The sequence below is a fragment of the Denticeps clupeoides genome, chromosome 17 (assembly GCF_900700375.1).
Source record: "Denticeps clupeoides chromosome 17, fDenClu1.1, whole genome shotgun sequence".
Taxonomy (NCBI): Eukaryota; Metazoa; Chordata; class Actinopteri; order Clupeiformes; family Denticipitidae; genus Denticeps; species Denticeps clupeoides.
Window position 1 is genome coordinate 3,243,602 of NC_041723.1, and position 26,681 is coordinate 3,270,282.

Genomic DNA, 26,681 nt, shown 5'->3' on the forward strand with positions numbered 1-26,681 from the left:
TGGTGGGGAGGCGCGTTTGGATCGAAATAAATCCGGCGTGGACAGAAAAGGCTGCAGGCCGCGAATTCGGCGCTAACTTCGGCGTCCTCCGCGGATCGTGACGTCACAGACCTGGACGCGCCGGGCGGCGCATTGATACACTGCGGCGTGGCGGGGCGGAGGAGGAGGAGGAGGAGGAGGAAGAGGGAGGAAGACGAGGATCTGAACGCATGTGCAGCCAGGTTCCGTCTTCCGCGCCTCCGGCATGTCGGTGGCGGGACTGAAGAAGCAGTTCCACAAGGCGAGTCAGGTAAGATCGGCGAGATCCGGTTCGCGTTCGGGCTCGGCTTCTCTCGGCTCGGCTCGGGTCGACTCGGCACGGCGTTGATTTCATAAATAAACTTAAATGCTGCACGTCTGTAGAGTATAAAATATGTCTCGGTGGGACGGGCTGCGTTTTTTTTTAATGAATGAAGCTTTTTGTTCCTTGAAGGTTGGAGGGGTTTGAACTTTGGTCTGTTTACACACACTCTCTCCTTGAAGGTGCACTTCCTAGTTTCCCATTGTCCATGTCCAGAGAAATAAAAAAAAAAAGTAGTGTACACACCCCGTGTAGCTGTTAAATGATCCATACAGACAAAGTACCAAATTATTCCCCTCATCTCTCGGTTTTAACACTTGAAAAAGTGTGTGTGTGTGTGTGTGTGTACACGGGTAGACAGTAGAATGGAGAACCGCTGACTGGGCCTTCTCCGGAAGTCCCCCCCTTGTGCCCGTGCCAGGAGCGGTGTCAGCAGCGCGTGTGCATGTCACCCCACCTTGACCGCTCGCGCCGGTGTGGCGTTACCGCAGAGGTCACTGCGAGCGGAGCCAGGAGGAGATGCGGGAATTCATGTGCCACGGCGGAGGCCGGGAACGGGACGTCGTACTGGATTTAAGTTAAATTGGTTCAGTATTAAGGAACATTCCTTCACCCCTCCTCAGGCGGCCCTACTGGGTAATAATCCTCTTAGTTCTACCCTTTCCACACAAAAAAAACCCTGACCCTAATAAATTCAGGGCTGCGGCATTAATAGCAGATTATATGGTCTCTTGCTTGTAGGCAACCTGTATGCGAAACATCGTTTATTGCTGAATTTCCTTATTTCCATGAAACGTAATCAGAAGGTTGCTGGTTCGAATCCCGATCCGCCAAGGTAAAGTGAAGTGATTGTCACATGTGATACACAGCAGCACAGCACGCGATGCACACAGTGAAATTTGTCCTCTGCATTTAACCCATCACCCTGAGTGAGCAGTGGGCAGCCATGACAGGCGCCCGGGGAGCAGTGTGTGGGGACGGTGCTTTGCTCAGTGGCACCTCAGTGGCACCTTGGCGGATCGGGATTCGAACCAGCAACCTTCTGATTATGGGTCCACTTCCTTAACTGCTGCAACACCACTGCCCCCAGGTGCCACTGAGCAAAGTACCGTCCCCACACACTGCTCCCCAGGCGCCTGTCATGGCTGCCCACTGCTCACTAAGGGTGATGGTTAAAAGCAGAGGACAACTGTGTGCACCGTGTGCTGTGCTGCAGTGTTTCACAATGACAATCACTGCAAAACTATTTTGTTCTCCACATTGTTCTCCACCTGCAGACTTCTGCTCATAGGAGATCATCCATTATCGTACAGAGGTGGGAGAGACCAACGCCCGGTTCTTCTAGCACATCTCTACACAACAACGTTGATGTTATTAACATTTTTAAAACTCATTATTTGTGGGTTTTGCACTTTTAGAAAGTCCCTTCGTGAACTCTCACAGTTTCTTTTGGGAAGATGGAAAAACTAGTTTCACCGCCGATTTAACCTTTTACACAGCGCTGTATGCAAAATAATAAACATGTCTGATTATGAAGATGCGTATGGACGTGACTCAATGGCATTCCGCTGTTTTTGTCTCCGTGTGCCTTGTTGTGAAGCTGCTGAATGAAAAGATAAATGGAGCTGAGGGAACAAAGCTGGACGAAGAATTCATCACAATGGAAAGGGTACAATGCGCCCAGCACCCCCGACAGTTAATTGTTAAATTCTGCGTGTCGTTTATTCACGTCATGATCACTGATGCTGTTCGGTGCACGTGGATTTTTCATTGTTTGTGCTGCACGGGCGCGTGTCTGCTTCCAGAAAATCGGTGTTACCAGCAAACTGCTTCTTGACCTGGTGCCCAGAACCACGGAATATCTCCAGCCAAACCCAGGTACTGCCGTTTCCAAACGACTTTATCTCGTGCTCCCTGTTCATTCCTGCAGGCCAGCTAATGCATGAAGTTCTGGCTTCAGCCTACAGGGCCAGGCTGGGAATGCTCAACACTGTCTCCCGAATCCGCGGCCAGGCGAAGCCTGCCAGTTACCCGCAGTCAGAGGGCATGCTGGGGGAATGCATGCTGCGCTATGGCCGAGATCTGGGCACCGCGTCTGCTTTTGGTGGGTTCCGTTTCCGTTCCAATCGCCGACTTACAGGTCCGGGCTCCATGGGGGGCGCGATGGAGTAAATTGGACCTTGAGGTCATGTGCTTGGTACTTCCTTGTTAGCTCCATGAACGCTTATTTAACGTCCTACAGAATTGATGTGAGTGCAGCAGACAGATTCTTCACATGGATTCCATTCCAAAAACAAAAGTCGGAAATCCAAACCTTTATTTATGTCTGTATGTAAAATAAATAAACAAATCAAACTATTACAAAACAAAATATCAACTTCAAACCAATCATTCTAACTACTATTAATGCAGTATTACATTTACACAGACATTTGCTCCAATTAAAGGAATTATCGTGCATTTTGCGTTGCGTCTCGCAGGCTGTGCGCTGGTAGACGTTGGCGAGGCCCTGAAGCAGATGGGCCAGACCAGAGACGCCCTGGACGTCCGGGTGAAGCAGAGCTTCACTGAGCCGCTGCAGGCCCTGCAGGAGCGCGACCTGAAGGAAATTGGGGTGAAATGCGTCGCTGGTGGAAATAAACCCGCGCCTGCTCGGTGAAGTGGTGACGGCAAAGTTGGCTTTGTTTGTTCGTTTTTAGTATCATCTGAGAAAAATGGAGGGCCGCCGGTTAGACTTTGACTACAAGAAGAGGCGCAAGGGTCGGATCAGCGACGATGCGATCAAACAGGCTCTGGACAAATTTGAAGAATCCCGAGAGCTTGCAGGGAGGCACATGTTCAGCCTGCTGGAGAAGAACGTGAGCACGTGGGGGGGTGGGGGGAGTGGTCTCCGGTGACGAATTTGTCACGCTCGTCGGTGCAAATCCGCGCGTTTTGCTCTTCTTTTGATCAGGCGGAGCAGGTGTGTCAGCTGTCGGCTCTGGTCGAGGCCTTGCTGGATTACCACAGGCAGTCGTGCCAAATCCTGGGAAGCGTGCACGGCGTTCTGCTGAGCAGGTGCAGGCCCTGTGCGAGCGACGAACTCATGGACGCGTCGCTGTCTCGAGTGACTAGTTGTTTACCGTGCCGTGCGTGTCTTAATCCGCCACGCTCTCGTCCCAGATTAACCACTGCGAGCGGCCGCCCGGACAGACCGTGCACATCAAAGTCGGTCACGGGTAGCAATGGATACTCCAGATCCTCCACCCTCCAGATCTCTGACAGCTCTACGCTGCAGCCAGGTCCGATAAATCTCCTTTTTTAAATCCTTTTTCCAAACTACATAGTATAGAAATAGAGACACTAGATATGGGACGTCCAGTGCACCGCCAGTCAAAGATTTTTACCTAAGCGAGGTATTTAATAAAAACGCATGAAAACAAAGTATTCCTCAGTGTCCACCTTCATGACTGTTTTGCACACTACTGGCCTAACCAGCGTCATGAGATGGACGTCCAGGGCAGAGTTTCCATATCCAGTAAAGGAGTGCTGATGCAGCCACAGAGCGATAAAATGCTCTTAAGGTTGACCGGCACACACCAAAGCACCTCAGTCTCTGCACATGGTGAATGGATAAATGTTTAGCACCTCACCACTGGAACATAATATAGATCGATCTTATTAACATAGAGTTTAGCTGGAATTCTTTCCGAATTATTTATTTATTTGTTTATTTTTTAACACCACAGGTGGAGAGGTCAAAGAGGTTATGCATGATAACAGTAAGCATCACAGTTCATATTTCACATTTTAAAGAATTTTGAGTGCAGGACATATTGGAGTGGTTCCAGCCTCTTTGAGGAACCACTCTCGTCTGATACTGAATGATCCTTAAGCGCAATTTTGGCAGCGCGCTTTATACTTTAAAGCAATTGGGGCAAATGGAGTGTGAACGTTTCATGTTTTATGTGCGTCTGTTCTGCTGTGTTGTCTATCAGCTGCGGGCCTGGCAATCCTGCCTCCAAGGCCACCGAGTCCCAAGATTACGGGTGAGTGAAGCGAAATGCGAAGCCTAGACGTTTTATGATGTCAGACATACAGTGCTGTGAAAACAAAACCACTGTGTATCTAAGATGCAAGCAATTATGTCAATGTTAAAAACTAACAAAAATCTATTTTAAACTTTCATCAAGTATTGATTTACTTATTGAATTTCCTTATTTTCATGAATATTGTTCTCCATCTGTAGAATTTTGCATATTTTTGTATGTTTTTACAGTCTCAAAGTCTCCTGAACAATTTCATAGTCATGGTTTGGAGGAGGAAAATCTTTAATTAGTTTTACTACTGCCTAAAAACCTGTTAAATCGTTTAAACTTGGATGGTTGCATTATATATACAGATTTTCACTGACAAAAATGATTGTATTTTTAAATATAAGTTTCAGACGATTGTGATCCTCCACTGGACCAGCCCTGCTGCCGTGCGCTCTATAATTTCAAGGCGGATAACGCAGGGGAGCTGGCATTTAAAGAGGGTGACCTCATCATCCTCACCAACCAGATTGACGAAAACTGGTATGAAGGCATGATCAGTGGCGAGTCTGGCTTCTTCCCCATCAGCTACGTTAACGTCCTCGTGCCATTGCCACAGTGGGATCAGGGTATTCTCACATTGACACACTGAGCCTAAGTTTACTGTCCACCACTATTTTTATTCCACCAAGAATGTTCCAAATCTGTCTGGGTTGCTCTTCTTTTTTGTGGCTACATTACTGTCCCTTTTTATTCCGTCATGTCTATTAAATTAATAAGTGTCTCTTTCATATTTCAATAAGTATTTTTTTTTTGTATGTACCTTTTATTATAAAGGAATTTACCAATATGATTGTAGATTGTCCATATGATTGTATTACGTTGTAGCACTTTCTCGTCTTATTATGCAACAGTTGATGACATAATCAGAATTGTTCCCTGCTATACACAACTGCTTAGGAGATCTATATTATTAAGTTGTATTCTTTTCCAAGCTCACTGGCAAAGTATGAATAGAATCACGTGTATGGGATTTATGGGTGGTGCCAAAGAAGTATTGATACTTTATGTTGTTTGCAATGCACTTGAACGCTGTTCTGCTTTTGATTGCCAACGTAATTTTGTATTTTGTAGTTTATTTTTGTATTTATGTGATTATCACATTAACTTGTCATGAGGTACATTGCATATAGCTTTTGTGTCGACATATTTGTTAAACTGACAGTTATTTTTCAAATGTTTTTGTGATTTTATTAATCCCACAAACAACTCATTCATACGAATCCACATTTTTTGTGGAAATTCTGACACGGGTACAGCAAATTAAAGAGAAAGTTGTATACACGTGTCAGTGTTTGCACTTTGTTCTTTGAGTCTACAATTTTGCCCAAGTTAAAAAATAAATAAATAATAAAGCTGACATTTTCTAAAACGCGCATTTCGGTCTCCGTTCTATTTGTTCGTTGAAGGACGCCGTAGTGCGCATAGCGGTCACTGAAGTCCAAGCGCTCGAACTCCACAAGCAATTTGAAGGGAACGCTTAGCGTTGTGGCTACGTGCGTCTATGGAGTTACTGTAAATACAGAAGCACAACGACACACCTGGGTGCTACATTTCGCTTCCGCCCCCCGGTCTCAACGACGGTGAGTTGTACGTGCAGCAGGTTGCGGAACTCCGGGAACCAAGTTTAGCTTGTCAGCTAGCCGGTCGGCTAACTGGCTGCAAAGTTCAAAACAAGTATTCCGATAGCAGATGTTCTGAGATGTCGTGTTCTGGACATCTCGGGGCTGGACTAATGAGCATGTTGAAGTGGTTTCTGAGTTGCTGTGGCTGTCTCGTCAGTGACTTGGAGTTGGTAACGTTAGTAACTCCCCGTTTATGCTAGAAATGGCAATTGTGCTGGTATCTTATAAATCTCTTCATTTTAAAGCACGATGTGAAAATAGCGGTTAGTGTGAGCTTTTGCTCTTCGTTTCGTTTGCATATCAACTCTCTTAGGCAAATGAGAACTTGTGACCCCTGTTGTTATCAACCCTCAGTAATAACCAATGATTACTGTTTTACGTGTGTGTGTGTGTGTGTGTGTGTGTGCTCCTCAGATTCCAGAACCATGGACGAAGTCACTCGCCTGGTGTCATCAGGCGACTGTGTGAAGATCTGGGACTCGGCCTCCATGGCGGTGGTGGAGCAGTTCAACCCTCACGCCGCCTCGCACCCCGTGGCGCAGGTGTGCTGGAGCAGCAACAGTATCCTGTGTCGCTGTCGCAGTTAACACATTTGTCCGTCGCCTTTCACAAGTGAAAAGCTTGCGTTCGTCTGTTCACCGGTTGTTTCCTTTAACTGGCCTCAGATCAGTATCTTGTCAGTGCCAGCAGCTTGGGAGACAAACTGGTGGTGTCCAGCCTCAAGTCTTCCCCAATTCCAGTTGTGGAGCTTGCTGAAGGGGTGAGTTGAGTGCAGGGTGCCTATGGTCATTAAAAAGCTGGATAAGTCATGGAATAATGAATGTTTAACGAAGTACATAGTTCCCATAAGACCGTGTGAGAAACATTTAAAACTTCAGAGAACGTGTGGTGTTGAAATTAAGCCTTGGAGTAATTGAAAAGTCATGGAAATTCTCTTCTGAAAGTGTATAAGAGGTTAGTGAAAGGGATGATTTGTATCACAAGTGACAATCACTTCACATTATTTTATTGTCATTGTATTGTTTTTTTTTTTTCAACAGAAAAAGCAAACTCGTGTCAGTCTGAACTCCACATCTCAGTTTCTGGTGAGTGGTGGCTTGGACAGTACTGTTAACATCTGGGACCTGAAGACAAAGAGGCTTCACCGCACCCTCAAGGTAAGTGGTGTCATAAAACGGTGCCCTTTTCCTCTGTTCTGTTAGTTAGCCTGTCTATAGGGTCTCTATTTGGCAATGCAACATTACAGTAAGTAAATACAAATGCTTTGCCAAAGTAATAAATTATATACCAAATAGCATTATAAAGTGTCTTATAAGTAAATTGTGTGGAATATGCTGTTTAGAGAAGATTTATTGTACAAAACAGCAGTGAACAATGATCCAATTTGTATTTAAAAGTCCCCCATCATGAAAATGTCACTTTGCGAGATTATTTAATATTAATACGAGTTCCCCGAGCCTGTCTATGGTCCTGCAGTGGCTAGAAATGGCGATAGGTGTAAAGAGTGTTTTGGCCATTCTATTTTGCTGTTCAGTGCAGCAGCTCAGACGGTATATATATGGAATTTGTCCCCTTATGACATCATAAGGCAACCCCTTATGACATCCCGTTTCTCATGCTTTTTCTGCCCAGAGAATTTCTCACCCTTCCCTTAAAGTATCTCCACCAATCATCATGACTTCCAAACGTGAGAGGCATTGCAGTTGCTCAGTGATTGGATGTAAATGTATTTTTTTTAGTTTAGTCACACAATGCTCTGAAGACCCAGCGGGTTCATTTTATTTTTTCTGGAAAAACGCCGGCACGACTTCCTGTCTGCGCCAAACATTGTGGTTGGTGAATGGTATTGATAACGCTCAACTTCTATAGGCTGCTCTCCTCCTCGTCCCACCGCTCTCCTCCTCGTTAGCATTTAAAGCTACGGACACGGCGCATCCTGAGAAATCCCATTGTGGGACTGCATCAAAACGGCTGTAATTCTGCACCAAGACTGAATTTCAGAAAGAAGCTTCAGATACAGTATACAGATACAGGACCAAATTTATATCAGGGAACCTTTTAAGATAAGATGATTCTTTATTAGTCCCTCAAGTGGGAAATTTATATTGCCACATCAGAAAGTGGACCATACAATATAAGTAAAATAAATAAATAGCATATAGAGTATGACAACTGTATAGTATTAAAATAGTTCACTATACAAATAAATTGTCTGGGGGAAAAAAACAGTGGATAAGAGTATTAAAAATGTCTGTATATACATAAAAATATATTTGTGTGTCAGCCAGACCGTGGATGCTTTTGAAGTAGCAAATGGCTCAGAAGTCTTAAATCTGATCAATGTGAAGTTGTGTCAGTTACACATCTCTGTGGCCGCATCTCTTACCAGGACCACAAAGAGGAAGTAACGTGTGTATCATTTAATGGCAGCGATGGTTACATTGCTTCTGGCTCCACCAGTGGTGACATTATTCTGCACAGTGTCACCACCAACTTGTCCAGCAAAGCATTTGGCCATGGATCAGATGAGGTAAGAATATGTCCACGTCATCAGGGAACGTCGTTCATGCAAGCATAGCGACCCCCTCATGAGCGTGTTTTCTGTTTTCCTCTTTAGCCCATCCATGACCTGAAATACTCTGTAGTGAAGCGCTCTCTGCTGGGCAGCGTTTCTGACAGCGGTTCAGTGGTGCTGTGGGACGCCAACACCCAGAAGGAGCTACATGCGTTTGAGACGGCACACAAAGCCCCAACCTCAGGTCTGGCCTTCTCCCCTGCTAACGACCTGCTCTTTGTCACCGTGGGTCTGGACAAGAAGGTCATCTGTTATGACACCTCCAGCAAGATGTAAGAACATAAAAGTGGTTCTATGGCAGTTTAGACCTGATCTCAGGTCTTTATGAGCATCTGTGTGTGGGTCTGTGTCTCCCAACAGCATTTTACGTAGTGTCCGAGTGGAGGCTCCGCTCACGGCCATAGACTTCATGCCAGATGGGGCCAGTTTGGTGGTGGGCTCCACCCAGGGCCGGATTTACCTGTATGACCTTCGGAATCTCAACGCTCCAATTAAGAGCACTCCTGCTCACAAGACCTCGGTCACCTGCCTGCGTTTCCAGAGTTCTCATGGCAGACTCAAGGTGCCCTACATGGCCGCAGTCTAGCACATTCACCCTAGTGCAGGCTAAATTACTTTTGAGCAAAATCTCATGTTCATACATTAGTCATTGCATATCCAGAAAATAATATATATGGTACAATATATATATTTAGAATGCCCTATATTACCATAACCCACAAAATAAACGCCATTTTTTTTTGCTATCTGATGTGTAATCTTATTGCACAGCACTAGAAAAAAAAAGTCTAAATCATGACCTGATTTGGCACATAAAGAGCTGCACAGCACTCATTTTGGTTAGAACTTTTGAAAGACTTCAACTTTCTACATTTCCCTTATTCTTCAACACTTTTCCACCCCCCTTTTTTTCAGTCAAGTAAACAGGGATCCAGCAAGTCTTCTGTGTCTCAGTTGAAGAGAGCGTCAATGAAATCCAGCAGCCAGCAAGGGGGAGCTTTAACCCCAACTCCAGTCTCCCAGTCCAGCCAAGACCTGCACACTGGAGAAAGGGGAGATGGCCAAGCCCAGACCACAGGTTCTTCAGCATGGTTCACAGACTGCTCATGGTATGTTACTTTACAGGCCTCTGCTCACCAAACCTGACGTGTTTGTCTGTAGTGAGGAGTTTGGATGGCTTCTCACGTGAAACCGAGGGACGTCATACCACTGACCGCCTGCCCAGCCTAGACAAATTCAGCAGTGTGGGACGCAATAGTCTTGACATCTTCTCCCCTGTCAGAGATGGTGAGGTTGCTTCTGAGTTTGCTTTTTTCTTCCAGGTTTCTTCTAACTGTGACATTTTATTTTTTTTATAGATTACAAAATGTCAAATGTAGATGCCACTATTGGAAGAAATGGTATGCTTATTTCTTATTTGTATAAAATGTATTTTTAAACAGCAAGTGTCACGTTTAGCATGTAATGTTGGCAGGGACCGGAACAGACTTGTTCTCCCGTGAGGCTGAAGGTCAGCACTGCTCTGTGGGACGGGTGGGCCGTAACAGCCTGGACATCTTCTCTCCTGTCCGAGAAGGTTGCTTTGCTTTTTTCCTGGTTTATGTTTTGTAACAAAGATCATTTTTCTGGAATAAGCCTCTCAACAGCAGAAATCTCCTGTTATTTTCAGATTATAAATCCCATGGGGATCCTTCAAGTGGAAAGAAAGGAAATGGTTAGAATTCATTTTTGGATTGTTCAATAATGCAGCAGTTGCTACTTAACCTGCTCAAATATCCAGTTTTTCTGTGTTCCCAGACCTGGATTTCATTCCTCCATTCTCCAGTGGGCTTTCCCAGCGCAAGACGCCGCTTGGCACACAGGGCAGCCGCTGCTACAGCCCACTGTCTGTGTTTCAGACTCCTCCACCTATCAAAGAAGAGGAGCCTGCGCCTATAGCACCAAGTCAGACAGACACACGGGACGCCAAAGTGGTTAGTGTCATGTTTCAGTCAATATTCTGAAAGAACAGGATGAAAGCAGGCCAAGATGGAACCTTGGGAGAGGTCATTCAGAGAAAGAGAACCACAGCAATGGATGTTAGTCCTGGGTTTTGTATTAAATAATCTATGATTATGCTCCGTAGAAGAAACAGTCGCAGCCAAAAGTTTTGAGAATGATACTGGTTTTCTGCTTCCGTTTTTATTAGGGAAATTTGCAAATACTCCAGAATACTATGAAAAGTGATTCAGATTAATAACAAGGTCCCTATTTTGCCATGAAAATGAACCAAATCCCAAAAAAATAATTTCCACTGCATTTCAGCCCTGCCACAAAAGGACCTGCTGAGATCATTTCAGTGATCCTCTCGTTAACAGTGAGAGTGTTGAGGAGCACAAAGCTGGAGATCATTCTGTCATGCTGATTGAGTTAGAATATCTGACTTGATGATTTAAAGGAGGGTGATGCTTGAAATAATTTTTCTTCCTCTGTTAACCATGGTTACCTGCAAGGAAGTAGGGGTGGTAGTAGTCTAGTTTGTAAGATTTACATTTACAGCATTTATCAGACGCCCTTATCCGGAGCGACTTACAATCAGTAGTTACAGAGACACCTTAGGGTTAAGTGTCTTTCTCAGGGACACGATGGTAGTAAGTGGGGTTTGAACCTGTGTCTTCTGGTTCATAGGCGAGTGTGTTACCCACTAGGCTACTACCACCCATAGGCAAGTAAGACACTTGCCTATGAACCAGAAGACCCAGGTTCGAGTCCCAACTTACTACCATTGTGTCCCTGAACAAGACACTTAACCCTAAGTTTCATGAGGGGGAGGGGGGGGCTGTCACAGGCAAGGATATTGCTGCTACTAAGATTACAAGCATTTATCAGATCATCAAAAATTTCTAGGAGAGGTTCAAGTGTTGTGAAGGGTTCAGGGTGCAAGTGCCAGCAAGCACCAGTATCATCTGCTAAAGATATTTAACTATCGGGGTGCCACCAGTGCACCAGTTCCTTACTCAGGAATGGCAGCAGGCAGGTGTGAGGGCATCTGCACCCACAGTGAGGCCAAGAATTTTGGAGGATGGCCTGCTGTCAAGAAGGCCATCAAAAAAGCCACTTATCTCTAAAAAGAACATCTGGACTGCTGAGGACTGGGGTTGACATTTTCTCTGATGAAGCGCTTTTCCAATTGTTTGGGACATCTGGAAAAATTATTGTCCGGAGAAGAAAAGGTGATGCTACCATCAGTCCTGTCTCGTGTCAACAGTAAAGCATCCTGAGACCACTTGTGTGTGGGGCTGCTTCACATCCAAGGGAGTGGACTCACTCACAATTTTAACTAAGAACACAGCCTTGAATAAAGAATGGTACCTAAGCAACCATCCAAGAACAGTTTTTTCCAGCATTATGGTGCCATAAGGCCAAAAGTGATAACAAAAACATTGAAATTGTGGGTCCATGACCAAGAATCTCCCCGAACCTTAATCTATTTGAGAACTTGTCAGTCCTCATGTGGACAAAACAAAACCCCACAAATTCTGACAAGCCCTGATTATAAAGGAATGGGTCGCCATCAGTCAGGATTTGGCCCAGAAGTTGATTGACAGCATGCCAGGGCGAATTGCAGAGGTCTTGAAAAGAAAATGCAAATGTTGACTCTTTGCATAAAATTGACATAATTGTCAACTGAAACTTATGAAATGCTTGTAATTACACTTCAATACACCACAAACAACTGATCTAAAAACACTGAAGCAGCAAACTTTGTGAAACCCAGTATTTGTGTTATTCTCAAGACTTGGCCATGACTGTATATTCGGCAGGTGACCCTACCTTCAGCACAAAAGGTGATAGACGCATTGATCTGACTTTGTCCGGATTACACATGATTGTCCACAAGTGTTACACTGTCCTCAAATAAGCACTTTCATGTTTGTTTCGTAAACTCATATCAACTGAAATACAGAGTATCTTGAGTACTTAGTATCTTGCTTAGTTATCGACTTGGACCTTTGACAGGCTGAGAAAAGCCAGCAATCTACAGTCGGGACCACGCCTCCGCTTCCTCAGAGCACCAGCACTCAGTCTGGACCTCAGTACTGCAGCCCAGAGCCCACGCAGCGGCGAGCCAATGAAGTGCCAGCACACCTCATTTATGATTCACCAGTCAATGGAGCGCCACCTACAGCTGTTCCAGGTGATTAATTATTACTCTATTAACGTAAGTTGGGAAGGGGGGTGTTACAGAATATTCAAAAGTAAAAGTTTTACGGATAATCGGGACAAAGCTAATATGTTTGAATCTAAGGAGCAGGGCAGACAGCGTCCGCATCCGTCGCCTCCTCACTGTCTGAACGCATCGTGGAGACCATCGGGGCAGAGGGGACTGGAGCTCCTCTCACCTCGCTTCAGATCAGCTTCATCCGTAACATGATACATGATACGCTGGAGGACTTCAGGTCGGTCCCTTTGTGAATAAAAAGTCTCGTTCGTGCCGAAGGGTTTAAGTTGATTCCTGGCTTGGCTCACTGTGTTTTTGACCTTCATTGTTCTGCTGTTACAGAGACGCTTGTCACAGGGACATAGTGAACTTGCAGGTGGAGATGGTGCGGCAGTTTTACATACAGCTGGTACGTTCTAGGATTTTTCAAAATAACAATTAGTGAATAATTAGAGCGTGTAGGAGTTGGTAGTAGCCTAGTGATATCACAGGTTCAAACCCTGGACAAAGGAGTCTAATAAATGCCATAAAGGTAAATGAGTATGGTGAAAATGTGTTTTTGACACCCCTACCCCTTGTCCCTGTATTTCAGAATGAGATCCACGGTCTGATCGAGAAGTACTCAGTGAATGACTCGCTGGTTGAAGAGATAGAGAAGCTGAAGGAAGAAAACCGACGTCTCCGAACCAATTACTGACAGACGGATCTTTGATTCGTGCAGCACGCCCCACTGGTTCCTTTCGTATTGACGTCTTCCACATCCGCTGACCTAAATGAATAACGCGAGCAGCGTCTGTTACTGGTTCAGCTGCATTCTATGTCCCACTTGCACTTAAGTAACTCTTCAGGAAAAAAAAATTGTCTGAGTTGAACTTGGTCATTTTTGTATTTTTATATATAATATTGGCCTTAGAAATAATTACAATATCCGTGCCTTATCTGTGTTGAATAGTTAACTTATCTCTGTGGGTATTCCACTGTTATGGAGGATAGTCCGCTGGATATTTGTAAAATGCATTTTCAATGGGAGAGCCAAGTGAAATCCAGAAGTAAGAGAGCTTTTGTACGTGTAACTTTTGTTAACCTTTGCCTACATATAATGAACTGTGTGGCTGCTAGTAGGATCATTGCTTGGGGGGGCAGCATTAAGCAATATTTTGTCTCAAATAAATTATCACTACTGTATGGAAATTAAGGTCTCGTGACAAATGCCCTGAAGATGTTTAAAGTGGTTGTCAGACATTTATTTCAGTTTTAAAGCTACATTTCATATACTACAATCCTTGCAAACTTGATTATCAAGTGACCTATGTAGCAGAATAGTTCAACCCATAATTAATGAAGAATTCTCATATTAACCTATTTTTCAGACACAATACAGCCCTTACTGTTTCTTATCATTTATTAAATAGCTGTAAAATATGATATAAAGACAAATAAAAACTGTTTAAAACAAGTCAGAACAGTCTTATGAAAATATACCTGAGTACATTCTGTTTACTTTTATTGAAGCAAAAGGCAACTGTTCACAGCTACAGGATGAAATGTGAGGGTGAGGTACATCTGCATCCTGAGTCAATTCGAGCCGCCGCAATCGGTCACGTCCGCTCTGCAAATAGGGCAGGTGGTGTTGTCCTGAGAAGTGCAAAAAATAGTTCGATTTATGTAAGATGCTCCCATTAAATTGTTAAAAAGTCACATCTTCCGAGCACTAAACAAGACTCCACGCCGCTTTTGAGCTGGTTACCTGTAGCCAGCGGTCAATGCATTTCACGTGGTAATCGTGGAAACATGGCAGGATCCGTAACTTCTCGCCTTGTGAATAGTCACAAAAACATATCTGGCATCTGCAAAACACCAAACCCCCCCCCCCAAAAAAAAAAATTACTTCTATTCATAGACTGAACAGGTTTATGTACCAAAACACAGATTTTGACGAGGCAGACAATACAAGGTGCTGTATGCATGCTCTTCCCAACTCACTCCGTCTTTCCTGCGCTGTGCGCAGGGTCGAATTTGCTTGTTGGGAACCTTTCGATCTCCGGCTGAGTTAAGGTCCTCTTCGGTACAGCGGAGCCCTGGCTTTCTTCATAAGCCAGAAGGGCCTGGTAGAACCACAGAGCACTGCATTCATTCTCTCACCGACCCCCAGAAAAGCAGCTCAGCCGGTCAGACCGCCCACTCTTACCTCGTAGCTATTTCCCTGGCTGTCGTCCAGCACGCCGGCGGGTGCCTGCCGGCCGCGTCTGCGCGCACTCGTGCGAGAGCGCGAATGCCTCGTCAGCCGAACTACGCAGAACAACATCAAAGCTGACGTTCGCCACTCGTGCAGATGGTTGGTCAACGCGAAGGTGTGTAATAAAAGGAGACGAACCTGCTGGTTCCGAAAGCAGAGCATGGAGTCCTGGAGGACTGGGGTATCCAATGGAATAGGCAGCCAGATGCTCCATAGAGCCAAAGCCTCCAAAGGGACCGTACTGGTAGGGGGTTGAATGATGAGTATTATGGAATGAGTAGAAATCTGTGTTTTCTAAATTAAATCTCATAAATTAGCTCATAGTCTAGTTTGATTCATACTAACCACATGGTTAGACTGGAATCTATTTGGTTGGAATCTCAATTGATCTCGTTCCTCCTGGTCAAATTGCTCCTACAGGGGGGAAAAAACCATTAAAAAGAATGTCCTCTTTACAGAAGTGGACTTTTGGTGATTCAATGATGGCTTTAAGATAAAACCTGTAGACTTCGGGCAAACGCCTCGTCCTCTGCCATTTGAACTGAGCGGACCATGGCCTGGACGATGACATCATCCTCGTCGTCATCAATGACGACTACGTCACCGTGCTTGTGACCTGCTGCAGAAGGAGAATGTCACTGTAACCAACTCAGCTAGAAGAAACAGAGGATTCACAGATTGCAGAAAGCAGCGACTCTTGCAGGTTTACCTGTGAACAGGTTTTGTTGCACGTCAGGCCGGGTTTCGGGCCATCGTTCAGCCATAACGGATCTCACGCAGCCACTGTCGGTCACGTCTAGCACCTTCGCACATTTGGAGGAACTGCTTATGGTTGAAGAAGCCGCAGAAGACTTCTGCTTCTTCCGGCATATGCCAAGAGTCTTGGGTCGGGCTGGGGATTTCTGCCGAGAGCGGCAAGAGCTGCCAAGCGCTGGGCCATTTTCTAATCCCAGGGAGGCACAAGGTGAGTACTTGGAAGACAATGATAATGATGATGAGGATGACGAAGACGACGGAAGAGGTGGCTCCAGCCAGAAGGAATCTGTATCTATTAATGACGAAGCAGGCACAAATTCATTATTTCCACAGCGGGTCTCGGGTTTGACATTAGGGGGGCGGTCCAGCGCAATCCTCTGCCGCTTGGACCTCCGGTGGGATGTTGGAGTTTTGCACGGATCGTCGAACGGCTTATCTTCTGTGTGGCATCTCTTTGAGGTAGTGGATAGGGCCTGAGGCCAGACAAAAACGAAAACATGCTAAAACGCGTATTTTAAAAGAAAAAGATGCTCAGCTGATACAACAGAATTCTCACCATTTTTTCTCTCTTTGTTCCACGTGGACACGGTGACCTTTGGTTGCACAGAGGACTGGAAGAGGACGTACACTCATGAGGACTGCGTTACGGGCGTTAAACAGCTGACTGTTACTGGTAGATAAGACTTGTTACCTTGGTGTCTCTGGCACGACTTCGGGGTAAACGTAACACCCGTCTTCTACACTGGTCTCTCCAAAGAGCAGGGAACTCTCGTCCAGTAGACACGCGCGGTTCAGGGGTCCAGGCGTTTCCCCGCCCTCCAGAAAAGAAAGCGGGCTGCTGGGCTCGGACAGATCCATCAGCTGGGGTCCCGATTCTTTCCTGCACACACGGCGGCGCAGTCGCAACCTGGTTCAGTAGCTCAGCACGCCGACGTCAGGCCAGATTTCCGACTACAAATCTGGAGTGTGGACCTTCAGGACAGAGAGACATGTTCATATTCAAATACATCAACATATAAACGTTTGGTGGATGAGTGGTAATTATGTTGCAGTCTTTACCATTATTTATCTAACCTGCGATTTATTACATTATATTGATTTAACTAAACAGATTATTGCAACGATGTCCTTATTTCCATGAAACGATGACTGTTATCCTATTGTGTTCTGAGCAGCAATGCAACGTTGTTATCCATCTGTAGATTTCTGCTTGTAGGAGATCATTCATTATTTTATGGATGCTGGGATGATAACAGAATGGAATGATTGCCACTTACATTCATTAATCGTTCTTATTTGTTTTGGAAAGATGAAAAGCCTTTGACATTACAATTATTTGCAGATGACGAGTGTAAACGCAGATTTATTTCGGTCAGCGAGCAGCCGACGCGCTAAATCACATCATCTCAATATGCCTACGCATTTTCAGAGACACAAAAGCTGCCTTCATATTCACAGAACATGTGAAGATGATGTGTGATTGCGGCAAGCAGAGAGATTTCGGCGCGCACAAGGCTGCCATGACGTGGTGCGTATTTACCCGATCCGCGGCTCCCAACGGATCCCTCCGAGGATATTTATTGGAAAATAAAGAGCTCGATTACACAATGTTTTTTGTTTAAGATACGGGCTGCTGTGTTCGTCCACAGCAACAACGTGACGTGTTTCAAACCCGCTCCACTTCCGGCCAACGTGATCTTCTTCTACTTCTTCGCCCTTAGGTCCACAGGACAGCAGCAGCGCGGCGCAACAGCGCCATTGGCCGCTCTTAGCGGCCGGAACGGGTCATGACACGTGACCACGTGGACTGATGGACAAGGCGTCTGGTTTCGGGTGAGGTTTCGAGTCCCTTCATAATTTACAAAATTATGCATTTGATAGCTCAAATATCTCCACTGGAACATTTGTGGAAATGTAAAGGGAACATACAGTACAGGCCAAAAGTTTGGACACTCCTTCTCATTCAATGTGTTTTCTTTATTTTCATGACCATTTACGTTGGTAGATTCTCACTGAAGGCATCAAAACTATGAATGAACATATGTGGAGTTATGTACTGACCTGGCCTCCACAGTCACCAGACCTGAACCCAGTCCAGATGGTTTGGGGTGAGCTGGACCAACAAGTGCTAAACACCTCTGGGAACTCCTTCAAGACTGTTGGAGAACCAGTCTTGAAGGTCATCGAGAGAATGCCAAGAGTGTGCAAAGCAGTAACCAGAGCAAAGAAACTAGAATATAAAACATGTTTTCAGTTATTTCACCTTTTTTTGTTAAGTACATAACTCCACATGTGTTCATTCATAGTTTTGATGCCTTCAGTGAAAATCTACCAACGTAAATGGTCATGAGAATAAAGAAAACACATTGAATGAGAAGGTGTGTCCAAACTTTTGGCCTGTACTGTATAATAAATAAAGAAACATCTTTATTTATTAACATCTTTATGATGTTCATCTTTCAAATGAAATTTAATACCAATACCAATGTCACACCTTTCCTGGCATATGAATAAAAAATATATTTTAATGTAAGATGACCTCTTATTTTCACCTCAAAAATGAAAAAAATTCAATAGCTTTTATAAATGCAATAGTTTTTAAGACCCCACGTATACCCTGTTAAGAATAAGCACATAAATGCAATGCTAATCCTAGTGCTTACACATAGTGTCCATCATGCTTTTCTTCTGAATCTCCTTCTTGAAGAAAGGTCTCATGGCTGTTTTCCTTCTCTGCCATATTCTGGCAACAATATTAATTGTCAGATTGAAACAGTAATTGCTAATATGACAGCATGAATGGATTCTTGCACATTCACAAAAGCAGAAAAAGCTGAATGTCACTAAACCTGCTCATAACAAACTGCACAAAGACGTCTTTTGACGTTAATTTTAAGTTACTGGCTCTGTACTCACTTGCTGGATAAGTGCTGGAAACGAACATGCCATGTATGTGCACCAGTCACAACACTCATAATGGGCATAGGGTGGTAGTAGCCTAGTGGGTAACACACTCACCTATGAACCAGAAGACCCAGGTTCAAATCCCACCTACTACCATTGTGTCCCTGAGCAAGACACTTAACCCAGAGTGTCTCCAGGGGGGAATGTCCCTGTAACTACTGATTGTAAGTCAGTAGCAGTGGGCAGCCATGACAGGCACCCGGGGAGCAGTGTGTGGGGACGGTGCTTTGCTCAGTGGCACCTCAGTGGCACCTTGGCGGATCAGGATTCAAACTGGCAACCTTCTGATTACAGGGCTGCTAGGTCACCACTGCGCCAATTTCTGCAATATTACTACTGTTCTGTTCTTATTTTGCTGGAAATGAATTAAACTGTCCAGAAAATGGACAGTTCAGTTAGCTATTAAATTCATTGAAGGACAATTTTATTATTTTACCATATATAGTTATCATCCTTCCTGTATCACATGTTACCTCATCTCACAGTCCAGTTCACACATTGTCTGTGAAAGTTCAGTTCGTAACATCAATTATTCATAATAAACATGAGGCAACATCACTGTTTTGATAAAAAAAAAAAAAAACAGTAACGTAAATATATACTACACAAAAAATTTAATTTTTTAATCAACTCATCGTATTTACAATATAAAAAGCTGCACATGCACGCAGCCAGGAAGCATCTGTAAGAAAATTAAATATCAAATTTCTCTTCACATATAAAATGACCATTCTCTTCATAGTCCTCTCGGGTGACCACCATCTCCTCGAAATCTGGATTTTCAGACAGAAGTTTCCCTCCTTCCCATGGGTAGCAGATAGGACTGAGGGTGTGAAGGACATGTGGTCGGTAACTTCGGTAAAGCTTGACTGTGTGCCTTTTTCTTTTTGATACTCACTTTTGAGGCAGAATGACAGACACTTGAAACTCCGTAGGCGTGAGGGCACGGACCTCGTGATAGACACGCTCCCTGAACCCCGGGAACAGGGCGTTGCCCCCTGTGAGCACGATGTTCTTGAAGAAATGGGGCTGCATCTCTGCAGAAAGAGCAACATGGGAAACGTTTAGCTGTGCCCCAATGTGCCCCAAAAACAATGACATTTTGTACTGAGAAGGTCGTGTAAGGATTCCACCTTCCGGCATGTTTTTGATGGAGTTGACCAGAGCCTCTGGAATGCCCATCTCCTGAATGCCAATGTCAGAGGGGTGGAAGAGCATTTCGGGGACAGCAAAGCGCTCGTTGTTCAGACGCAGGATCTGCTCGCTCGTCTTATACTTCCCAGTGAAGTTCATTTCCTCTCGTGGCTGTGGCGTACACAAAACCGCACGATTGAAACTCACTTCCAGTAGCGATTTTCATCCAAAATATGGGGGGGGGGGGGGACCCGTACCTTACAGAAACCCTTTTTAATGGCGCTGAAATCCGGTAGCACGTAATCTCTCATCACCGTGTTCTCTTCTCCTTTCAACCTGCAACCCAGAGACGAAAGCGTTTAGACGCCCTGCTGCCCTTTTTTATCTCTCCTACCAAATGGAATTCTGCTTTGGTGGAGTGAGAGACACTTACTGTGCCGTCTCCACGTCCTTGAAGAAATCTTGAGACACATAGCACACATCTTCCTTCACCTGGTTGATCACATGGGTTTCATCCATGACATGCAGTTGCCTGTAATGGGGATTCCAATGTCAGGCAAGAAAGCTACAGGCAAACAGCCATTATTTGGCTCTGAAGAACTTACCTATATGAAATAATCTCTTTTAAGTGATTGGTGAGCAGCTTGCCACCAACATTAATCCTGTTGAGTAACACAAGGGACAAAACCGAACACAACCAGTTAAAGCAAGTGACGCCTCTTGGAAAACAAGAGAAGAATGACGGAAGGAAGGACAGACCTGCATATCCCATCCTTCATCTTCCTGCCCCGGCAGTAGGGCACAATGTGAGTGAAGGAGAAGCCACTGTCCACCACAATGCAGCACAGCTCCGAACTGTTCTCATGAAAGTACCGGTGAGCGCTCAGGGATCCAGCTTTAAAAAAAAAAAAAAAAAAAAATGTTTTTTTTTTTAGTTTTTAAGCAGTACCAGCCAGACATTTTAAATAAACCTTACTCAAGGGGGACTTTCCATGCAACAAGGCAGCTTGTCATACATATTTATGGCCAAAGTAATGTGTTCACATACAGAATATCCAGGTCCAACAAACCATTGATACGAAGGGCTGCCTGGAACTGGTACTCTTCAAACAGGATCTCATTCATGGACTCCTGGATCGAGGAGAAGTTGAAGTAGGGCTCTGTAATCACTATACTTGTATCGGCAAAGTCAACCTGAAAATAAATCGAGCGTAACGTGCATAACAAATTTAGTGTGCAGAAGCGCAGTTCCCAAATTCCAGTGTGTATCGCGAGACAGGGATACCCGAAAATAATAAGATAGTGTTACGGAAGAAATGGAGGACGTGTTCCGTTTTTAGGTGAACAAGAATGACTGCATTACCTTAAACATTTCCTTTCCAAAGAGGTGGTCCCACACTTTTCGTTGAACATCCCAGTTTACCAGGTAGCCCTAAAACAGTACAGAGGTCACCGTCAGCAGGGGTCCAGAAGCATCATCGCAGTACCTGCTGACACAAGTCCCGAACCCGACGACCTTCTGGAAAGGAAGTATGTAGAAAAGTCCAGACGGGTCCTTGATTTCATCCAGCTGGTTGGCGGTAAACGTCTTCAGCCTAGAGGTCTTAGAGCGAAACTGGCAATTTGGGATAATGCTGGGGGAAAAAGCATGAAACAACATATTTAATAAAAAGAACTGCAACGGTATTAATAATGCAATAACAACAAACTAAATTGGCATTTTTACTGAACGTGGGACGAAATTAAGTACAAAACATTTTTTTTTTTTTTTAGTTTACGTGACTTTTATCCACTAATTTTTTTTTTTTACTTTAATATACTTGTCCTTTGGAGTTCTACCTATTGTTCTCATGTTTTATGCGCTTTAGAGACAACGTGAAGTACGCACACTTCACAAATCACTCTGGAAATTCCCCCCTAGCCGCCTAATGTCGCGCTAAAGCGGGACGAAGACGAGTCCGGAGCGTGAGGAGTAAACGACGCGTACCTGACCCCGTCGCGGGCGTAGCCGATCTTGGCGGAGTACGCCCCGTTGTCCAGGACGAGCGCCGACATTTTCAGCGAAAAGGCCGAGCGCGTTCGGCTGCGACACCGTCCCGTTGACCAATCACAGTCCGTCGTCGCGGTCCCGCACATTTCAAAATCCCCCCGGAACTTGGTGCGAGGAACGAAGGTTCCGGCGGTTAAAAGTGCTAAAAAGCGGTTTAGACGAAAGAGATTTTTCACGCGTACAACGCGAACGTTTAACCAAGACAATAATAATAATAATAGTGTATATTTTAAACACAGAGTCGTGTATTGGCTTAATTAGTCATATTCTGGGTGTGATACTTTTAATTCATACAGATGACTATATAACATATACAAAACACAGATTGAGTTATAGACACCAACACAGAGAAGCAATAATGAAGAACAACAGAGGAGTGTGTAAAATTTATTGCAGCACTTCCGAAACACGTTCAAATTCAGTTCTGGCAGGTACTGACACAGTACGTTTCTACGAAATACCCTGTATGTGCAAAGCGAACACTTTCTGTACAAACTAGGCTCTCAGTCCCTCACTCACAACAAAACTCACACTACGTTGTCCATCACACAACAGGGTCACGCGGCCTAAGGGACGAGCGTCTACTGGTAGTATGATCTGTATCGTGACTGATCAGGGTGGTGAGGTCCTTGGGGAGGAGGACCCGGCATGCGAGGAGGACCTCGGGGGGCCGGCCACAGGCCCTGACTCAGCCCGCTGGGCTGGCTGAATGGTGGGCTGAGAGTGCCTTGGTCCTGCTGCATGGAGTTATAGTGGTGAGGAGGGGGTGCTGTGACAGGGGGGCCACCGTGCTGTGGCATAGGACCAATAGGTGGATGGTTCATGTACGGTGGCATCTGGGCAATCATGTGTCCCGGGGGCGGGGTAATAGGGGGACATGAGGACATGGGCGGGGCCTGGCTATATAGCAGGTGAGGCGTCCCAGTGACCTGTGGAGGTGGGTGCTGCATGGGATGACTGAGTGGGGGTGGCGGAGGTGCGTAATGCTGCTGTTGAGGTGGCGCCATCATGTGGTGGGGGTGGGAAACGACCGGCTGGCCCGGATAGTCACCTGGATGGTGGTGGGGTGGAAGTGGGCAAGGCCCTGCCTGAGACATCGAGTCCCGCGAGGAGCTCCCAGAGTCATCCTGTATGGGCACGGTAATAAGGTTGCTGTGTTTACGCGTGGTCACCGTGGCGATGCGGAAGGTCTCCTGGGCCAGTCCTCGCGAACCGGGGCACGGCTCCGAGGAAGAAGGAGCGTTGTGGGGTGGCTGGCCGTAAGCGTCGTGGGCCTGCAGCGGAGGCGGGATCAGTGGGTGTGGCTTAGGCAAGTGTGGCGGCGGCGGGTGGCGGAAGCGGTCGGGCGGCTCCGCGGACGGAGGGTGGTGCGGCGGCCCGTGGCGGGACCCTCCGGACTTCCCGGCCCTCATGTGGCGGTGGTTGATGTGGGCCTGCAGGTCCCGCTGGGACAGGTAGGTGCGCTTGCAGCCCTGCACGATGCTGCACATGTAGAGGGAGCCGCGCTGGCACTGCTCGATCCGCTGGACCGGGTCCGTGCAGCTGTAGAGGGACAGACTGAACTTAGGGTTTAGTAGGGGAAATGGCACCAGGGCAAAACGACACATTTTCACACATTCGTTTCATTTAAAGCCTTCTATTGTGAATTATGTAATTACCAACCAGAGCCGGTTAAGTATATCACAATGTTGGCTCCTTTAGTTTGTTCCCTGGTTATTATTTGCTCTAAAAGCAACGTTCGGGCAGCAACCAGGTTCTCCAAACCCCACGTCGACGTGCAGGAAAGGTGCGGAGGAGAGGAGACTCACCCGGGACACATCTTGTCACATTTCTTCTCATAGAGAACCGCACAGTCGTAGCAGAACACATGTTTGCAGGGTATCTAAAAGGGACACGGAAAAGTGTCATGTGCAGGTGTCTGACGATGAAAACGAAAGGCCTCCACTTTTATCTTGTAATATTAAACCAGCGCAATTTTTTACCATGCGTCCATATATCTTTATGGGCAGTCCACACTTGTCGCAGAAGTGAACAGGAGTTTCGTCTTTCTCGCCCACCAGGTTGAGCTGAAATGTAGGTTGGATTTTTTACATTTTATTTTAATCGGTACACATTATAATAAAAAGTCTGCGTGATCAGTGGACGGCAACACGCTACCTGATAATCCCAGAACAGCGGCTGGGGAAAACGGCGGTGGCTGCCGTAGGCATCTCCAGACTTGCACTCAAACCGTTCTTCAAGCTTGAAGCCGAAATCCTCTACAGGTAAACAAAGAAAGGCGTAAAATCATAAATTGGACCGCTGAAGAATAACCTGGCCACGAGTTAAAGGTTCTAATTTTCTTTTATTTTTAAAGTGATTGTCATTGTGAAACACTGCAGCACAGCACACGGGGACACAATGAAATGTGTCGTCTGCTTTTAACCCATCACCCTTGGTGAGCAGTGGGCAGCCATGACAGGCAGTTTACGTGCAGTTGTGGACTTACTTCGCACAACCTGCTTGGACAGCAACTTGATAGGAATTTGTCTGCGAACGTCCAACCCTCCGAGAGCCATGGAGCCGTCTGTGCCCTGAAGATCATTACCTAAAACAACGAAAACAGACAGCAATGCTCACCATCCCAAGCAGAAACATGCACGAGAAAATATTTCATAATTTACATGGACGTATACAAATGCTAAAGTGGCATTATGACACCCGGCACAGCAGCATACGAATACGTGTGGACCTCAGTGGCACCTTGGAGATTCGAACACGTGGCCTTTTAGTCAGTACAGGTATTTAAGTTTTAGTATAAAAAGTATATATATAAAAATTCTGTGCAATTTTCTTATGTAAATTATGTACAATAATTGTATTTACATTACCGGCCAAATGTCTGGACACACCTTCTCATTTTCATGACCATTTACATTGGTAGATTCTCACTGAAGGCATCAAAACTATGAATGAACACATGTGGAGTTCTGTACTTAACAAAAGTGGAGACCTGACCTCCACAGTCACCGGACCTGAACCCAATCCAGATGGTTTGGGGTGAGCTGGACCAACAAGTGCTAAACACCTCTGGGAACTCCTTCAAGACTGTTGGAGAAGCATTTCAGGTGACGACCTCTTGAAGCTCATCGAGAGAATGCCAAGAGTGTGCAAAGCAGGAATCAGAGCAAAGAAACTAGAATATAAATGGTAGTAGCCTAGTGAGTAGCACACTCGCCTGTGACCATTGTGTCCCTGAGCAAGACACTTAACCCTAAATTGCTCCAGGGAGACTGTCCCTGTAACTACCGATTGTAAGTCGCTCTGGATAAGGGCGTCTGATAAATGCTGTAAAAGTAAATCGTGTTTTCATTTTTTTGTTAAGTACATAACTCCACATGTGTTCATTCATAGTTTTGATGCCTTCAGTGAGAATCTACCAACGTAAATGGTCATGAAAATAAAGAAAACACATTGAATAAGAAGGTGTGTCCAAATGTTTGGCCTGTAAAATATATATATAAAATGTTATATAATATATATAATTTTATGATGACACTATGGGGAATTTGGTGCGAAACAGTATTTCAATACACGGTACACTGTTATTAATCCAGGGAAGCACCGATTCCCGGTGATCCTGAGCATTTTCCTTAATAAACGCCATTACTGTGGCTGTAATGTGTGTACGCGATGCCTGCAGCTTCTGCGCTTCATTATATCGGCTGTGTTCTACAAACGGAGCAGAACGGCGGTGAACCTGGAATTCAGCCGAGTGGGTCGGTGTAATAGATCAGCTCCGTGCTACCAAAACAGACGCTTCATACGTCATTATATATATAAAAAAAAAACACAATTTATTTAAAACTAACACGACACGGTCTGAGAAATCTAACGAGAAATGAAGGGGCCGACGGAGCGGCCCTCGCCATCCCCTCTGCCCCCGTCGTCACGTTAACGATCGGCCGCCCGTCGACGCTCCGCCAGCCGCCAACAACTCGAGTCACGAGGCGTTCCGCCGCCATTCCCCGCCGCGCGTCGAGCGGCCGACGGCTTCCGCGCCGAAAAGCCCGCTCGGTCGTTCGCGGACGCGATGGAATCGGACGGCGACGGCGGCCTTACCGTTTTGATCCATGATCTCGCGCGGTGCACGCCGGGACGGACGGCAGGGCGCGGGGTGGTTCGCAGCGCGTTCGGGCGCGGCCGCGCCGGCAGGTCGCAGGTCGGCCGTGCGCGTCCTCTCGCAGCGAGAAGGGCGGGTTCGGCCGGCAGGGGGGACTGACTCCAGATCAGTCCGGCCGTGCGCAGAGGCGTGTGCTTTGACCGTCAGTCTTGCGCAAGAAAACGCGCAGAGCGGAGCGCTTGGGAATTTCAACACGCATACAATTTAATGGAATATCGATTCGCTTTAAATATTGTTTTAAATATTGCTGATGGGCATCTTGGTATTTTCGCATAGTCAGAAATATTTATCGTCAATTTGCAAGAAAATAAATAATTAAAACCACGTAACTAAAATAACTAAATAAATCAATGATTTGCGTAGTTCCAATCATAACTCATTTCGTTTCATGCGTTCGGTTTTCCTGGTTGAGCGTTCATTCAAATAGTTTTGTCATAATATTAGCTCTAATATTCAAGTAAAATAATTTCAAATTCAGTTTTGATCATTCAAATTTACACAATTCACATTCAAATAGTTTTGTCATAATATTAGCTCCATATTCGCGGCCCCGACGGCAGGCACC

At 45.5% G+C, this 26,681-nt stretch overlaps 5 protein-coding genes across 13 annotated transcripts; 2 read left to right on the top strand and 3 right to left on the bottom strand.

Moving 5' to 3' along the window:
* Positions 1-135: 135 nt before the first annotated feature.
* Positions 136-5,784, top strand: sh3gl3b (SH3-domain GRB2-like 3b). Of its 3 annotated transcripts, XM_028957471.1 has the most exons (11): positions 136-289; positions 1,941-2,009; positions 2,146-2,218; positions 2,301-2,444; positions 2,821-2,954; positions 3,040-3,198; positions 3,294-3,397; positions 3,503-3,621; positions 4,069-4,101; positions 4,318-4,368; positions 4,761-5,784. In XM_028957471.1, exons 1-11 carry the CDS (start codon positions 245-247, stop codon positions 5,003-5,005), a joined length of 1,176 nt encoding a protein of 391 aa, XP_028813304.1. In that variant the 5' UTR covers positions 136-244; the 3' UTR covers positions 5,006-5,784. The 3 variants fall into 3 exon arrangements, with proteins under 3 accessions (XP_028813304.1, XP_028813305.1, XP_028813303.1); XM_028957470.1 differs by lacking the exon at positions 136-289 and having other exon boundaries at positions 1,498-2,009; XM_028957472.1 differs by lacking the exons at positions 136-289; positions 4,069-4,101 and having other exon boundaries at positions 1,494-2,009.
* Positions 5,785-5,828: 44 nt separating this feature from the next.
* On the top strand, positions 5,829-14,005 carry nedd1 (NEDD1 gamma-tubulin ring complex targeting factor). 3 transcript variants are annotated; one of them, XM_028958984.1, is made up of 17 exons: positions 5,829-5,996; positions 6,453-6,599; positions 6,704-6,798; positions 7,079-7,195; positions 8,428-8,568; positions 8,656-8,885; positions 8,974-9,175; positions 9,529-9,691; positions 9,775-9,900; positions 9,972-10,013; positions 10,088-10,189; positions 10,283-10,327; positions 10,411-10,586; positions 12,613-12,790; positions 12,902-13,052; positions 13,157-13,223; positions 13,407-14,005. In XM_028958984.1, the coding sequence occupies exons 2-17, from the start codon at positions 6,464-6,466 to the stop codon at positions 13,509-13,511; spliced, it is 2,076 nt and encodes a 691-aa protein (XP_028814817.1). In that variant the 5' UTR covers positions 5,829-5,996; positions 6,453-6,463; the 3' UTR covers positions 13,512-14,005. The 3 variants fall into 3 exon arrangements, with proteins under 3 accessions (XP_028814817.1, XP_028814818.1, XP_028814819.1); XM_028958985.1 differs by having other exon boundaries at positions 12,908-13,052; XM_028958986.1 differs by lacking the exon at positions 9,972-10,013.
* A 45-nt stretch (positions 14,006-14,050) lies between these two features.
* On the bottom strand, positions 14,051-17,504 carry LOC114767327 (E3 ubiquitin-protein ligase RLIM). 3 transcript variants are annotated; one of them, XM_028958988.1, is made up of 12 exons: positions 17,347-17,504; positions 16,766-16,778; positions 16,498-16,686; positions 16,363-16,417; positions 15,760-16,279; positions 15,551-15,669; positions 15,396-15,464; positions 15,189-15,291; positions 15,003-15,103; positions 14,798-14,919; positions 14,562-14,661; positions 14,051-14,449 (listed from the first exon to the last, which is right to left on the bottom strand). In XM_028958988.1, the coding sequence occupies exons 3-12, from the start codon at positions 16,662-16,664 to the stop codon at positions 14,390-14,392; spliced, it is 1,416 nt and encodes a 471-aa protein (XP_028814821.1). In that variant the 5' UTR covers positions 16,665-16,686; positions 16,766-16,778; positions 17,347-17,504; the 3' UTR covers positions 14,051-14,389. The 3 variants fall into 3 exon arrangements, with proteins under 3 accessions (XP_028814821.1, XP_028814822.1, XP_028814820.1); XM_028958989.1 differs by having other exon boundaries at positions 15,551-15,666; positions 16,498-16,778; XM_028958987.1 differs by having other exon boundaries at positions 16,498-16,778.
* Positions 17,505-19,379: 1,875 nt separating this feature from the next.
* actr6 (actin related protein 6) lies at positions 19,380-21,996 on the bottom strand. The gene is made up of 11 exons (XM_028958730.1): positions 21,892-21,996; positions 21,421-21,538; positions 21,268-21,336; positions 20,975-21,098; positions 20,664-20,799; positions 20,510-20,566; positions 20,338-20,436; positions 20,162-20,240; positions 19,904-20,075; positions 19,669-19,807; positions 19,380-19,593 (listed from the first exon to the last, which is right to left on the bottom strand). The coding sequence occupies exons 1-11, from the start codon at positions 21,957-21,959 to the stop codon at positions 19,464-19,466; spliced, it is 1,191 nt and encodes a 396-aa protein (XP_028814563.1). The 5' UTR covers positions 21,960-21,996; the 3' UTR covers positions 19,380-19,463.
* Positions 21,997-22,328: 332 nt separating this feature from the next.
* Positions 22,329-26,175, bottom strand: LOC114767001 (E3 ubiquitin-protein ligase Hakai). 3 transcript variants are annotated; one of them, XM_028958425.1, is made up of 6 exons: positions 26,056-26,175; positions 24,443-24,541; positions 24,112-24,212; positions 23,937-24,020; positions 23,763-23,836; positions 22,329-23,496 (listed from the first exon to the last, which is right to left on the bottom strand). In XM_028958425.1, the coding sequence occupies exons 1-6, from the start codon at positions 26,066-26,068 to the stop codon at positions 22,536-22,538; spliced, it is 1,332 nt and encodes a 443-aa protein (XP_028814258.1). In that variant the 5' UTR covers positions 26,069-26,175; the 3' UTR covers positions 22,329-22,535. The 3 variants fall into 3 exon arrangements, with proteins under 3 accessions (XP_028814258.1, XP_028814257.1, XP_028814259.1); XM_028958424.1 differs by having other exon boundaries at positions 22,329-23,511; XM_028958426.1 differs by lacking the exon at positions 26,056-26,175 and adding an exon at positions 25,830-26,045 and having other exon boundaries at positions 22,329-23,511.
* Between the last annotated feature and the right edge of the window lie 506 nt (positions 26,176-26,681).

Coding starts and splice junctions, on each gene's coding strand:
- LOC114767327 (XM_028958988.1), bottom strand. CDS start 16,664: ATGGATCTGTCCGAGCCCAGCAGCCCGCTTTCTTTTCTGGAGGGCGGG. Junction 15,104..15,188: donor TCTGCTTTCGGAACCAGCAG/GTTCGTCTCCTT, acceptor TGTTCTGCGTAG/TTCGGCTGACGAGGCATTCG. Junction 14,450..14,561: donor GCATTGACCGCTGGCTACAG/GTAACCAGCTCA, acceptor TGCACTTCTCAG/GACAACACCACCTGCCCTAT.
- LOC114767001 (XM_028958424.1), bottom strand. Junction 24,021..24,111: donor CGCTGTTCTGGGATTATCAG/GTAGCGTGTTGC, acceptor CCTACATTTCAG/CTCAACCTGGTGGGCGAGAA. Junction 23,512..23,762: donor TGTGACAAGATGTGTCCCGG/GTGAGTCTCCTC, acceptor CCCTAAGTTCAG/TCTGTCCCTCTACAGCTGCA.
- nedd1 (XM_028958984.1), top strand. CDS start 6,464: ATGGACGAAGTCACTCGCCTGGTGTCATCAGGCGACTGTGTGAAGATC. Junction 12,791..12,901: donor GCCACCTACAGCTGTTCCAG/GTGATTAATTAT, acceptor TTTGAATCTAAG/GAGCAGGGCAGACAGCGTCC. Junction 13,053..13,156: donor GATACGCTGGAGGACTTCAG/GTCGGTCCCTTT, acceptor CTGCTGTTACAG/AGACGCTTGTCACAGGGACA.
- sh3gl3b (XM_028957470.1), top strand. CDS start 1,872: ATGAAGATGCGTATGGACGTGACTCAATGGCATTCCGCTGTTTTTGTC. Junction 3,199..3,293: donor TCAGCCTGCTGGAGAAGAAC/GTGAGCACGTGG, acceptor TCTTTTGATCAG/GCGGAGCAGGTGTGTCAGCT. Junction 3,622..4,068: donor CAGCTCTACGCTGCAGCCAG/GTCCGATAAATC, acceptor TTAACACCACAG/GTGGAGAGGTCAAAGAGGTT.
- actr6 (XM_028958730.1), bottom strand. CDS start 21,959: ATGTCGGCGCTCGTCCTGGACAACGGGGCGTACTCCGCCAAGATCGGC. Junction 20,800..20,974: donor GGCAGCCCTTCGTATCAATG/GTTTGTTGGACC, acceptor TTTTTTTTAAAG/CTGGATCCCTGAGCGCTCAC. Junction 20,241..20,337: donor AAGGACGTGGAGACGGCACA/GTAAGTGTCTCT, acceptor TCTGGGTTGCAG/GTTGAAAGGAGAAGAGAACA.